General features: G+C 31.6%; 1 protein-coding gene across 1 annotated transcript in view; it reads right to left on the reverse strand.

Annotated features, from left to right (window-relative positions):
• Positions 1-13,111, reverse strand: part of GABRA6 (gamma-aminobutyric acid type A receptor subunit alpha6) — a 32,293-nt gene extending 19,182 nt beyond the window's left edge. The window contains exons 1-7 of the mRNA XM_074230031.1: positions 13,027-13,111; positions 12,534-12,601; positions 10,269-10,459; positions 10,100-10,182; positions 9,598-9,741; positions 9,031-9,183; positions 4,041-4,288 (exon numbers count right to left, since the gene is read on the reverse strand). Of these exons, the coding sequence (XP_074086132.1) occupies positions 4,041-4,288; positions 9,031-9,183; positions 9,598-9,741; positions 10,100-10,182; positions 10,269-10,459; positions 12,534-12,536 (822 nt within the window). The 5' untranslated portion in view covers positions 12,537-12,601; positions 13,027-13,111. The remainder of the gene's footprint in view (positions 1-4,040; positions 4,289-9,030; positions 9,184-9,597; positions 9,742-10,099; positions 10,183-10,268; positions 10,460-12,533; positions 12,602-13,026) is intronic.
• Between the last annotated feature and the right edge of the window lie 295 nt (positions 13,112-13,406).

A 13,406-nucleotide genomic window follows, 5' to 3' on the forward strand; every position in this document is an offset into this window, starting at 1 on the left:
GAGATTTAAAAGCACCTCTATGCTAGCAGCTAGCACTAAACACAAGACAAGATGCTGTTTGTTAACTCCATTGTCTAATCACTTCTGAATCATAGTTCAAGGACAGAGAGGAGTACTTTCGGGCTAAAGTCCCTAAGGGAGCAGGGTTAATGAGATCAAGGATCCTACCAGGGTAAGAAATAGAGTGCAAACCAAGAGAGCAGTGACCATCCCAACTCATATTATCTTCAAAACACATGGAAACTTCCAAAACACCAAAACCATTTCTGAAAACAGCAGTGTACAAAAGTCTGAAATTTTAGAAAGAGCCCCTCTTCCTCATGCCAGAAACAGAGCCCTACAATAACATAAACTTACAAATCAAGAATTAAGGTGGAAAAAAATGAACAAACAAAAAAAAAGAAAGTGATAATAAAAGTCAAAGACACTAATTCAGAAAAAGTTTTTTAAAAGCTAGAAGCAAAACCTAAAAGAAAAAAAAATGTGATTTAGACAAACTTCAACAAGAATTCTTTGGAAAAGGGGAGGCTAGGTGGTGCAGTGGATAGAACACCGGCCCTGGAGTCAGGAGTACCTGAGTTCAAATGTGACCTCAGATACTTAATAATTACCTAGCTGTGTGGCCTTGGGCAAGCCACTTAACCCCATTGCCTTGCAAAAAAACTAAAAATAATTATTTGAAAGTAAAAATTATTTCCAAAATCAAGTAAGAGTAGTAGAGGAAAATTGAGTAAAGAAATGAAAAGAAGGAAATTAAGAAAAAACATATCTTGATAAAATAAACAAAAAAACTAAAGAAAAATCTTAAAAATAAACTTGATCAAATGGAAAAAGTACAAAAATACACTAATGAAAAAAAAACTCCTTTCAAAAATGGAATTGACCAAATGGGACAAGAGGTTTAAAAGCTCACTGAAGAGAATAATTTCTTAAAAAATTTGAATTGGGTAAGTGGGAAGATAATTTCCATAAGACATACAGAAACAATCAAAGAAAAAATGAAAAAAAAAGATGTGAAATATTTCAAAAAAACAACTATCCTTGAGAAATTAGGAGAAATAATTTTAGAATTATTGGATTACCCAAAAGAGATGACTAAAGAAAGATCATAGTCATCACATTTCGAGAAATTTTCAAGAAAAATTGCCATGATATCCTGAAACCGAGGGTTAAGTAGAAATGGAAAGAATTCATGAATCACCACCTGAAAGAAATCCCAAAGCTCCAGATCACAGAGGAAATATTTCAAGGAAAAAGTAAGAAACCATTTACATGCCATGGAGTCACAGTCTGAATTATACAAAATTTAGCACAAATCACATTAAAGAAGCAGAGGGCTTGAAATATTATATTCCAAAGGGCAAAATACTAGGATTATAATGAAAAATCATTTTCCCAGGAAAATGAGCATAATTTTTCAAGAGGAAAAAATTATATTTAATGAATAGAGGACATTCAAAAATAGTTGATGAACAGATCAGAGCTTAATTAAAAAATTGACTTTAAAATTCAAGACTTAAGAGAAGATATATATACATGAAAGAGAAATCATTAGAGACTAAATGTTATTAAACTATGTACATTCCATTAAAAGAAGATGATATATATATATATATATATATATATATATCTTCTAAGATCTTTATCATTATTAAGGTAGATAGGATTATAAGTAAAAAGAGGGAGTGAGTCATTTATGTTGGGATGATGTAAAAAATGGATAGATGAGAAAAAGGGTGCATTGGAAGATGTAGAGGCATACAAGGAAGAGATTTCATAGTGGAGGAGGGATATGGTGGGGGAGGCAGGCATTGCTTGAACCTCATTCATATCTAAATTCTAAATTGGTTCAAAAAGGGAACACACACACACCTATACACATTATGTGTAGGTATTCAATTGGTGAGTGAAATATCTCTTACCCTTACAGGGAAACAGGAGATAAATGAGGATAAGAGAAAGGGAGGGCAGATTAAAAATAAAAGCAAGTGGTCAGAAATAAAACTAACTTTAAAAGAGAAACAGAATAAAAAAGAGAGAAAAGAATGAATATTTTAAAAAAACAGTAGGGAGTGACATGCACAAGTGGCAATTGTAACTGACTATGAAAGGGATGAATTCATAAAATGGAAACAGCAAAATGGATTAGAAAGGAGAGTCCCAAATATGTTGTTTACAAGAAGGAAACTTGAAACAAACACACACACACACACACACACACACACACACACACACACACACACACACACACACACACACACACACACACAAACACACGCACAAATGCAGTTAAAGTAAAAAACTGAAAGAAAATTTTTTTATATTTCAGCTAAAGTAAAAAAAGTCAGGAGTAACACTCATCTCAAACAAAACAAAAGCAAAAAAAACCTAATTAAAAAGATTAAACAAGGAAACTACATCATACTGAAAAAAAGTTAATATAGACCACAAATTAATTTCAATACTAAACATAGATGCCCTGAATGACATAACACCCAGATTCTTAAAGGAAATATTGAATAAATTACTGGAGGAAATAGACAATAAAGTACTAGAGGGAATCTCAACTTTTTTCTCTCAAATTTTGTTAAATATTCATAAAATAAATAAGAAGTCAAGGACATGAATAGAATCTTAGAAAACTTAGATATCATAGACTTCTGAGTATAGCTTTTTTGTCATCTGGAGATTGCATCTTTCCAAAAATTGACCACATATTAAGGAATTCAAGCAAACAAATGCAAGAAAGCAGAAATATATAATGTATACTTTTCATACTATAATGCAATTAAATTTATTCAGTAAATTATCATTAAAGGACAGCTTAAAAATTTATTCAAAACTAAATCATTTCATCCCCTAAAAAATGAATGTGTCAAAGTAAATATATAAAATCAATAATTTCATTAAAGATAATTACAACATACCAACATCTGTGGGAGGCAGCCAAATCAGAACTTACAGAAAAATTTCTTAATACTTACATCAATAAAATGTAGAAAGAGCAGATCAATGAATTAGGCATGCAACTAAAATAAATAGAAACATAACACATTAAAAATGATTAATTCAGGGCAGCTAGGTGGCACAGTGGATAGAGTACTGGCCCTGGAGTCAGGAGTACCTGAGTTCAAATCCAGCCTCAGACACTTAATAATAACCTAGCTGTGTGGCCTTGGGCAAGCCACTGAAACCCCATTGCCTTGCAAAAACTTAAAAAAAAAGATTAATTCAACATCAAAATGGGAAAGTTGAAAAAAAAAAGGAGAAATCAAAAAAATTAAATAAATAAAACTAGGTGCTGTTTTTTTTAAAAAGACAATAAAATAAATAAGTCAATGGTTAATTTTATTTAAAAATATAACATTAATAAAAATAAAGAAATTATTAGGAATAATTTTGACCAGTTATTTGGCAGTAAAATTGACAACCTAACTAAAATGGATTGAGAGGGAAGGAGGGCATTTAAATTCAAGAGTTTAAAGAATGACTTTAAAAATATATATGTAAATGGAAAATATTTTATTAAATAAATAATTTTTAATAATAATTTCATTGCTTATTCAGATATTTCCAACAGCTAAATGTTAAAAAAAGTCTAGATTTGTGGCTACCATTTGTTTTATTTGCATATAAACTAATTTCCTCCTTTTTCTGAACTAACTAAATTTTCTAATACTTATCTCCATTCTATGTCAGTCGCCTATTGGTTTCCTTCAGACACTGAAGATTCAAAATGTTGAATATTGCTTGTTTCTTTTTATTCTCTGTGTGTGAGAGAGACATTATGCAAATGAAATATCTAAAGCCTAAAATCTGCTACTAAATCAGGAGCGTAAAATAATTTTAATGAAACGAAAATGAAAACTTGTGAGATTTTTTTTCCCTCAGAAATTATAGAAGTTTGACTATGAATGAAAACTTCAAAGTTAGGTGTTTAACTCCTGTCTAATATTACTTTTAAGATAATTCAAATATTGGAACACATTACTCTTGCTACCTTTTGCATATTAGAAAATACTAGAAAAATGAGCCATTACCAAAACAATCTCCTCTTCCACTGGCACCATTGTGACTGAGGGCAGGGTCATCTTCGACACCTTATGTATTCCTCTCTGGTTCTGAAGATTGGTAAAATAATTGACAGCTGCAAACTCAATAAGGGCAGAGAAGACAAAGGCAAAACACACAGCTATGAACCAATCCATGGCAGTTGCATAGGACACTTTTGGCAAAGAGTGCCTAGCACTGATACTTAAAGTGGTCATAGTTAAAACGGTGGTGATTCCTACAAAGGAAAAAGAAAGAAATGGTTTTAGAAGTGAGGATGCTATAATGAAATCAAATGAGACAATGTTAATGAGAAGTACTGAATTAATGAAAAGTATTAACAATTATAATAATTATTTTAAATATTATGAAGATTAACTATAGATATCAAGAAATTAATAGTTATTGTAGAAATTTAAGGACATTTGTGTATTCCTTGAAATCATTCATTCCTAAATCTTTCTGCATTTTTGGATGTATCTTTTAGGAATAGCACAGTAATGCATGGAGGTTAAAAAAAAACCTATTCCATAAAATGAGATGATTAATTAGGTCCCCCAAATTCTCAATTTCATTGTTTTAAAATTACCTTGAAAATAACCATTTAATTATTTATTCATGAAGAATTAGGTTTTATTCTAACCTAATTTAAACTTATTAATTGCTTTTCCTAAAAAATTTAAGAGATAGTAAAGGAGTAAAGAAAATTAATAACAGTAGTAATAATAAATCTTTAAAATTTTTCAGAGTATTTTACAAACATCATCTCATTTAATCCTCACAAAGTTATCTTGGAAATTGGTGTTATTATTCTGTCCATTTTACAGATCAGAAAACTGAAGCAGAGTTTGAGTTGCAATACTAATAAATGTTTGAGTCCAGATTTGAGCTAAGATCCACCTGACTGTAGTTTTGGAGGTCTATCTACTATACCACCTAGCTTCAGTGCACTTAACAATAATGATAAGAACAACCACACCAATATTTATTTAGTACTTTAAGGTTTGCAAAGCATTTTAAATGCATTTGTTCCTGGAGACAGTCATCTAAAGTATTAATATCCTTATTTTGTGGATGGGGAAAGCTCAAACTGAGAAAAGATTTCTGACTCCATGTCTAACATTTTATCATCTATAGTAAATAAATAAATAAATAAATAAATAATAAGATCAACATATACATAAATGATTTAAAAAACAAATGAATTAATAAAGAAAAACATTTCAGTACTTAATTAGGCCACATGTTCACATTATAATATATATATATATATATATACATATACATATATATATATATTTTTAAATTGGGAAGCTTATAGCACTCTTTGTACCTGAACTATGAATCAGGGATAATTTACATCATTCTCTCTCTTAGAATGTTAATTATCACTACCATTTTTCAAATTTTGGGGAAATCTGTATAAATTGAAGATGAAGTCCATTGCATTTTCTGACTAACTCAGATACATCTAGTTGGTAGAATTGAGAATTTCATTTCCATTCATTTTTATATGCAATCATCGTGTATCCATTAATGTACTCAATACTATCTTAGGAAGTGAGGGCATTTAAAAAAATATGTTCCTCAAGGAACTTACACAATATTCATTCAGAAATAGGATTCATAATAGTTTGTTATATATAATATATACTTTTGCTTTTAATTTTTTTTTAGGAAAAACATAAAACTATTCCTGAGCATAGATCGATTTTCTTTTGTACTGAGGAAGTCTCATCTATAAACCTTTATCAGACTGAATTTCCTTTGATTTTAGGAATAATGTCAGAGAGTGTGCTATTGGTTCACATTCTAAATCATGGAAAGATTTTAATTTTATCATGAATTTTAATGCTATTTAACTAAAGACATATATATATATATATATATATATACTTAAGTCAGACTCTCTGGGCTTTGGTTTTTCTCATCTATAAATTAGGAAGGTGGAGCTTCATAACCCCTGAGTTCTATCAAGTTCTAAGTTGTGATTTATTTAAAGAGTAACAGTATAATATTTAATTTTTACTTCAGAATGTTAAGTAATCTTGAGAGATGTTTCTACTCAACTTCTCCATTTTACAAATGATAAAACTGAATTCTAGGAAGAGTAAACATTTTTCCCACAGTCACCCATGTCAGAAATAGAAACCCCAAAATTCAAACCTAGCTCTTCTAAATCCCAGGCCAGTACTCCTGTACCAAAACATGCTAGCATTTGAATAGATTGTTCTATTTTTACATTTGCTTCTCTCAGTGGAGATTCTTAATTGTATAAAAATTTTAGTGTCTTTTTTTTTTCCTGGCAATTCTGGAATCAGATTACAGTCATTCTTACCTCAGTATTTGGCAACCTAGTAGTGTTAACTACCTTTCAACTTCAGGTGTTTATCATCCAATTCAATATCGTATTGTGTTTTTTTATTTATTTAATAAGAGAAATATAGGTCTATAAAATGATATAACCAAGTATTATATTAAATTAAACTGAATGAAATTTATATAATTTGGGGCTAATGTACAATTTAAGAAAGCATAATAATCTCACTGCCTTTTGCTTAAGGCAAACTAGAGCAAGCTACAAAATTAGAATGGTCATCTAGAAAAAAAGAATTCCATGGAGGTGAATTACTTGCTTATAAATGAGAGAGGTGGGATTCAATCCCAGTTTATTTGATGCTTGTGATCTCTCCAGTACACTATCCTTTCAATTATATGGCCTTGTGATGTTTGAAGTTGACAACTGGTCATTTTATTTAAAAAGTAAACACTGCGTTTTTTTTACATTTCCCAACTGATCAAAAAAAAGAATAACATTGGAAAAATTGGCAGTGTCAAAACCTTACAATTCCTTATATTCTAAGAAACTTGTTGAGACAATTGTTATGATAGAAAAGCTTTTTTCTTTTGGTTGCATTTCTAAATTGCTAAGGAAGAAGTCTAATTCAAATCCCTTCCTGTTTCTCAAAAATTTACCAAAATACAGATGTTATTCACTGATTATCAATAACCATACAAATGAGAAGTGTATTACACCCTTAACTGTATATATTTTGTATCATTTAAGGAATTGTTTTTGCCCCATTCAATATATCATATAAAACTGAAATAATAGATATCCTTACACTAGGGCAATAATGTATTCTTAACTCTAGGCTTAGACATTTTTCATAGCATAAATAATATTAAGCTAAAATTTCAAGCTGTTGAAAAAGGTTTATATGGAATGATTGATGTTAATATATTGTTATTCACCTCAAGGGAACTAAAATAGATAAATTTCTGAATGTAATGCACTTTTCATTTGTATGGTTAATTTAGTTATGCAAACTGGCAAATCTCTTTATCTCTCAGTCTCACTTTCCTCTTCTACAAAATGAGGGGATAATTACACTTACAAAGCTCACCTTCAGAGGGATTTAAGAAAAAAATTGTTGACCTTAAAACATTTTGCAAATGCTACTTATTCTTAATGGATAATTTTATTATTGTTGTTGCTGATGTATTACCTAATATTATAATAGATAATTTTACATTATCATTTCTGTTACTTTCTTTTAGAGGTAACATAGTAGAACTAAAAGGAATACTGAATTCAGAGTTGGAGTTGTGTTCAAATTTTATCTGTCACTTAATAGTTGATAAGTCACTTTACCTCCTTAACCATCAGTTTTTTTAATCCATAAAAGATAGTATAATAGATTGAATAGCTTGCAGAACTGGAAGTCTGGAATAATCAATTTCAAATCCTATCTATCCCTAATTCTTACTAGTGGTGGGCAAATTGCTTAACCTTTCTGAAACTCATTTTCCCTAGCTGTAATGTCAGTTATAATATCTGTAGTTGTTATCCTAGAAACTCAATTTGGATAATTTATGAGAATTTTGTAAAATTTGTCAAATTATAACACTACAAAAAACCTTTCTGATTGTCCCACTTGCTAGTATCTACTTTCCAAGGACATGCTGCATATTTATAGTGAAAATGTTATAGATAAATTATATACACTTGCATATTATATCTCCTTTTTTAATGGGAGTTCCTTTAGTGCAGGAACTATTTAATTTTCACTTTTGCATTCCCCATGGATACACAGAGCTAGAACATAGTAGATAGTTAATGTGAAAAATCAGTTGTTACTACTTTTATTATTCTAATCTTCCCTTTATTGATTATTTCCAATTAATCCTTTCTATCTTTTTGTACCTTGCTATTTTCAAATTATTTCCCCTTTTACACTCTGAGTTTCTTGAGAGTTGCAACTATCTTTTACCATTCTTTGTATTCTCAGTTTGTAGGACGCCTGTTACATATTAAGGGGCTCATATTAGGTGACTGAATTTGAAAATTTATACTGAATGTAAAAATGAGGAAATTATGAAAATGATGGATGTCTATGAAAGGAATTTGTGAAATGTAGAGTACTGGGGTAATTAAGTTTCTATTTAACTTATGAATCATATTTTATTTATGTTCATTTATATGTATTTTTAAATTTTTTATTGCATCTTTGAATCTTTTATTTATGGCAATTTCATTTTGCTTGTTCAGATGCAATCAATGAATCTAAACTATATAATGTCTACTTTTAGGTTTAGAGTAACAAAATGAAGTGAAGAAGGAAAGGAGGAGTAAGTATTTTGGAATTATATTCCCATATTTTGCTACATTGCTCACTTGGTTGAGGGTCTTTTGAATTCCAAATTTAGACCCATTTTTGTTTCATTATTTCATTTCTTCATAGTCAACTTGGAAGATAAATTAGGATCCAGGAAGAATCCAGTTACCATCCTTTAGTTGATCAAAAACTCAACTTGGATGAGTATCATGAATGAGTGGACATTTTCTCTGAATATGATATGAATCAGTTTTTTTTGCTGGAAAATGGGAAAAAGCAATTTCCATGAATATTCAATTACAATATAGAAAGAATATGACTGATGGACAAATAGCATAAGGGCAAACATAGTAAGGCTTACCAAAAACAGTTCTAGCAGGCACAGACTCCTTATTAATCCAGAAAGACACCTGAGATAGAATGACTGTCATAATGCAGGGAGTATATATCTGTATCATGAAATATCCCATCTTCCTTTGCAAATGGAAATAAACTGTCATGATTACATATTCACCTGCAAGGAGACATGTATATCAGAGTATTGTTGTTGACACCATGAAAAAGAAGGAAGCTTAAAGTAAATCAAATAGGATTTTAAATTAGCATGTCCTGGGAGGAAAAAAAGAAAGGGAAAGGAAAAGTTCAACACACAAAAAGGGACCTGATCATTTCATAGAGCTAATAAGCACATCCACTTATTTTTTGTATATTTTTGTCACGTACTGACATCCTTCAAGGTCAAGCCAGGCTGCATGCATCTACATACATAGAAAAAATAAATTTTTAGCCAACCTTTATGGAACTTTTGGGATGGCAAGTTCAGCCAAAGAATAATAATCAGTTAACATAATGTCAGCAAAGTAGAATACTGGAAAACTATGTCCTAGTCACCAGACAAGGGCTGGCACTATATGAACCAGATTCTTACCTGTGTTGGACTTGATTAGCTCACTAGATACAGTCTGTCCAATAAGATCATACTGTAGGAGGCTTGAGGATTCTTGGGGAATTTCTACAGAATAAAGAGGACCCTTTTTCCATGTATATATGATCTCACTTTTGGGGTAAGCATCTGAATTTTAAGAACAGAGTAAGCAAAGCAATGAAAATTAGCATTTTCTCCTTTCAAAAAATCCATTTTTGTTTCATTTTTTAAAGGAATGATAGGCAATTGTAACAAACTGAGCTGTCTGTCATTTTATCTGGTTAACTAAAAAAAAGTTTCTTAGAATTTGCTTCATTATATGCACCTGAAAGATGTGATGAATTAATTATGCTTCCTGAATCATACTGAGAATCACAAGGAGCCACAAGTTGTTTGTGGGTTTTATAGTGATACTCCTTTCCAACTCCCTGGTAAATAGATTTAGTTATTCAAATAATAATTTAGACTGAATAAGCTATTTAAATATGTGAGTTTTCAAACTTACAGCTCCCGAACTTCAGTGGACAAGCATGCCCATCCATAGGAAAGTTAACCAACCTCATGGGACAGTCAGCATTGATGGTAAGTCTAAAACATATTGAAAAAGAAGATGCTATGATAATGTTATCTAGAAGATGCTGAGGACTAAGGAAATATAGCTATTCAAAACTCACCTCATTGTGTAGAGAATAGTTCCATTCTGCATGATACGGAAGAGTTTGTTTGGAGTTGTCATATTATGAGCTATGGACTTTTTTCCATTCCTAAAAAATGTATCAGGTGTCCAGATTTTGCTGACCATCAAATTATTCAAACTTAGAATCTTAGATGGACCACTGAACTTCAGTCTTTCATCAGTCCATGTTTGACGAAAGAAAACATCCATTGTGTATTCCTGTGATAAGGCAAAATAGTCATGGAGCTGCCTGCTAATTTGTTAATCATCACTTTAATACAAAATTCTATTCCTTTATAAGATAACTAGAATATAGCTCTTCTTTGAGGAAATAGCCTTTCCAAAATACTTTGGCCTTATTACTCCTTCATTACTCCTCTTGATTCGTAGAATATTTGTTATATTATTAACCACTTACAGAGAAATAATAACACATAACAACATGAAAACAATACTCTAAAAAATCTCTCCATGTAACTCTCACTGTCTCTCTGCCTCTCTCTGTCTCTTTCTTTCTCTCCTTCCTCTCTTCCATCTCAAAATCACCCCCTCCCCATCCCCACCTATATTTCTTACTCTATCCTCAACCATATCCATATTTATATTTTCATTCCCATTTCCATCTGCATTCCAATCTCCTTATTTATTTTCAGCTCTATCCTTCTAATGGAGAATGTAACTTAAAAATTATACTCTAAGTTCAATTCTAACTCATGTATTCTCAATGTATCATTTTTTTACTTTTGTCCCTCTATAAAGTAGATAAAGGAGTGTGATCTCACTATTTGTTGATGCTCTGGGGGTAGATAAACTTTGCTTGTCAAGTTTCCTATCCTCATTTTATGTCCAATATTACAATACCAAGAAATGATATCTCCTAAATGTATAGTTAAAATTATTTATAACTAATTAATAGCTCTTTTTAAAAACCGTCTTCAAAAACAATGTTAGGTATTTTTAAAATACATAAGTGAATATAACAGAACATTTTTACTGGGAGAAATAATGTTTCTTTTTTTCTAGTAAGGATTTATTTCTTTATAAAGTTGGATTTAGGGGACAATATTTGGACCTGATTTCCCTGTCTTTATCTCTGACTTTATCACTAGCATTTCTTTGTTTGGGTTAGATAAAAATATGATAAAAATTATCTGAATCTAGGCAATCAATCTCTGGGTAATAGTGCTTTAAGAATCAATAATACAATCCCAATGAAAAGTTCTAGGCTTCCCTTCTACCCACCCCACCTTCCATCAACCCTCAGCCAGTCAGGTCTTTAGAAATAGCACTATAGAAATTCACAGCAATTACCACCATTAGTAAAGTTCAACAAATATGTGTAGAATTTTCATATTATTTAAAAACTATGAAGACACTGGAAAACGCAAACTTTCCATATTCCTGTGATAGTCAATCTCAAAGTGGAAATTTCTCACATCTCAGATTCTTGTCCTTCCTCTATCTCCAATTATTCATGCTAAAAGCAGAAAGAAGAGAGCAATGAAACTTCCACTAAAAAAAACCTAGAAATGCTGGGACAATTTGAGGATGATTTTGGGTGGTATTTGATGCTGTTTTAATGTATGAATAAAATGTTTCTTATGGACATGCAAAGAACAACATGATGTGCTTACTTCTGGAGGGCTGGCTTAACATTTAGTTCCATTTACTATAAATATGTCCCTCCATTACCTACTGGTCTATTTGTAAAGAGTATGGCTCACTGTATCATGCCTTCCTGAATGGTTCCCAGGGCCATTATGCTAAATCTGTGATGGATTTCAAAAAGTAGCTCTGCCACAAGTGTTAACAACTTCCTCAATTTCACTGCTATGTATTAACTCCTTAGTATCCTTCACCCAATCTGATAATTCCTACTTTTCTCTAAGAAATGATATTTTCATTATTTTTTGTTTGATATTTTTCCTTTAATAGACCCTAATGCCTGACCCAAGGAGAAAAGATTAAAGTCTTGAGGAAATGGCATAAATAAACTGTGCAAGCTAGACCCCTTAATGAGATTGTCTAGGAGATTAAAATCAATAATGATGGGAAATATTTCAATTCAATTCAATTCAGTAAATATCCACCAATCACCTAAGTGCATTGGATATAAATTAATCCTGCACTATGAACCTAGGGCCAAAGTTAAGTCAAAATACAAGCAATTACCTAAGATTCCTGGGATTCACTCTTAGTTTCTGAAAAACAAATCCTTTTGCATGGGTTACCCCAGAGGAATAAGAACTCCAAATACACTTACCATCTCCACATCAGAAACAGGACCAAAACTTGTCACATAAATATCTGTTTTCACTTCAGTGACAGCACCTAATATGAAGGTGGAGAAGAATGAGACCTTTTTTGTTTGTTTGTTGCTTGCTTTTTACTTATACCATACCCATCTGAATAAAGTTTAGGAAATTTGTTTAGGATTACACAAGAAAATCTGAATTTCATATGCCCAACACTGTCTCAGTCTTTTCTTTCCTAGGAATCATTGTTCATTCATTTGTAAAAATTCATTTATACCAGACCAGAATAAAAGACTCAAGGTGAGCCTGACTCCTGGCTTTACCCAATTACTTTGCCTAGGCTGTGTGAAATGGGACTGAATAAACAAAAATTTGAACAGAACACAATCAAGCTTCCCTTGCACATAGGGAACTCAAATGTTATAGAAGGACAAAAATGGAAAAAATGAGAAGAGATTTCTGTTTGAAAACAAAGAATGATGGAGTTTCAACCTCTCTTACCTCCAAATCCCGGTCGAAGCCTGTTGTCATAGCCATCTAACAATTTGTCCAATATCCTGCTTATATTCCTTGAGTAGAGATTTCCTTCATCTATAGGATCACCCCCGGTATTGTCCAAGCTGTAGATAAAAGGAACATGCTCTGTGGCCTACATCCCCCCAAACCGACCCCATCTCTTTATTTCATTTGGTCAGGAACCTAGAACAAAGTTTTCTCCTTCTCCATTTGCCTAATTCAAGGAAAGAAAGTAATTGGGGTAGGGCAAGAACTTACCATACAATGATGTACAGGAACTTCAGAAGCGAAGGCATCCTATGGTGGGGGGAGGGGGGTTCCCCTTTTAAGCACCCTGACTCCTACCCTCCTCTACCCGACTCCTG

This window comes from Macrotis lagotis, chromosome 1 (genome assembly GCF_037893015.1).
Source record: "Macrotis lagotis isolate mMagLag1 chromosome 1, bilby.v1.9.chrom.fasta, whole genome shotgun sequence".
Taxonomy (NCBI): domain Eukaryota; kingdom Metazoa; phylum Chordata; class Mammalia; order Peramelemorphia; family Peramelidae; genus Macrotis; species Macrotis lagotis.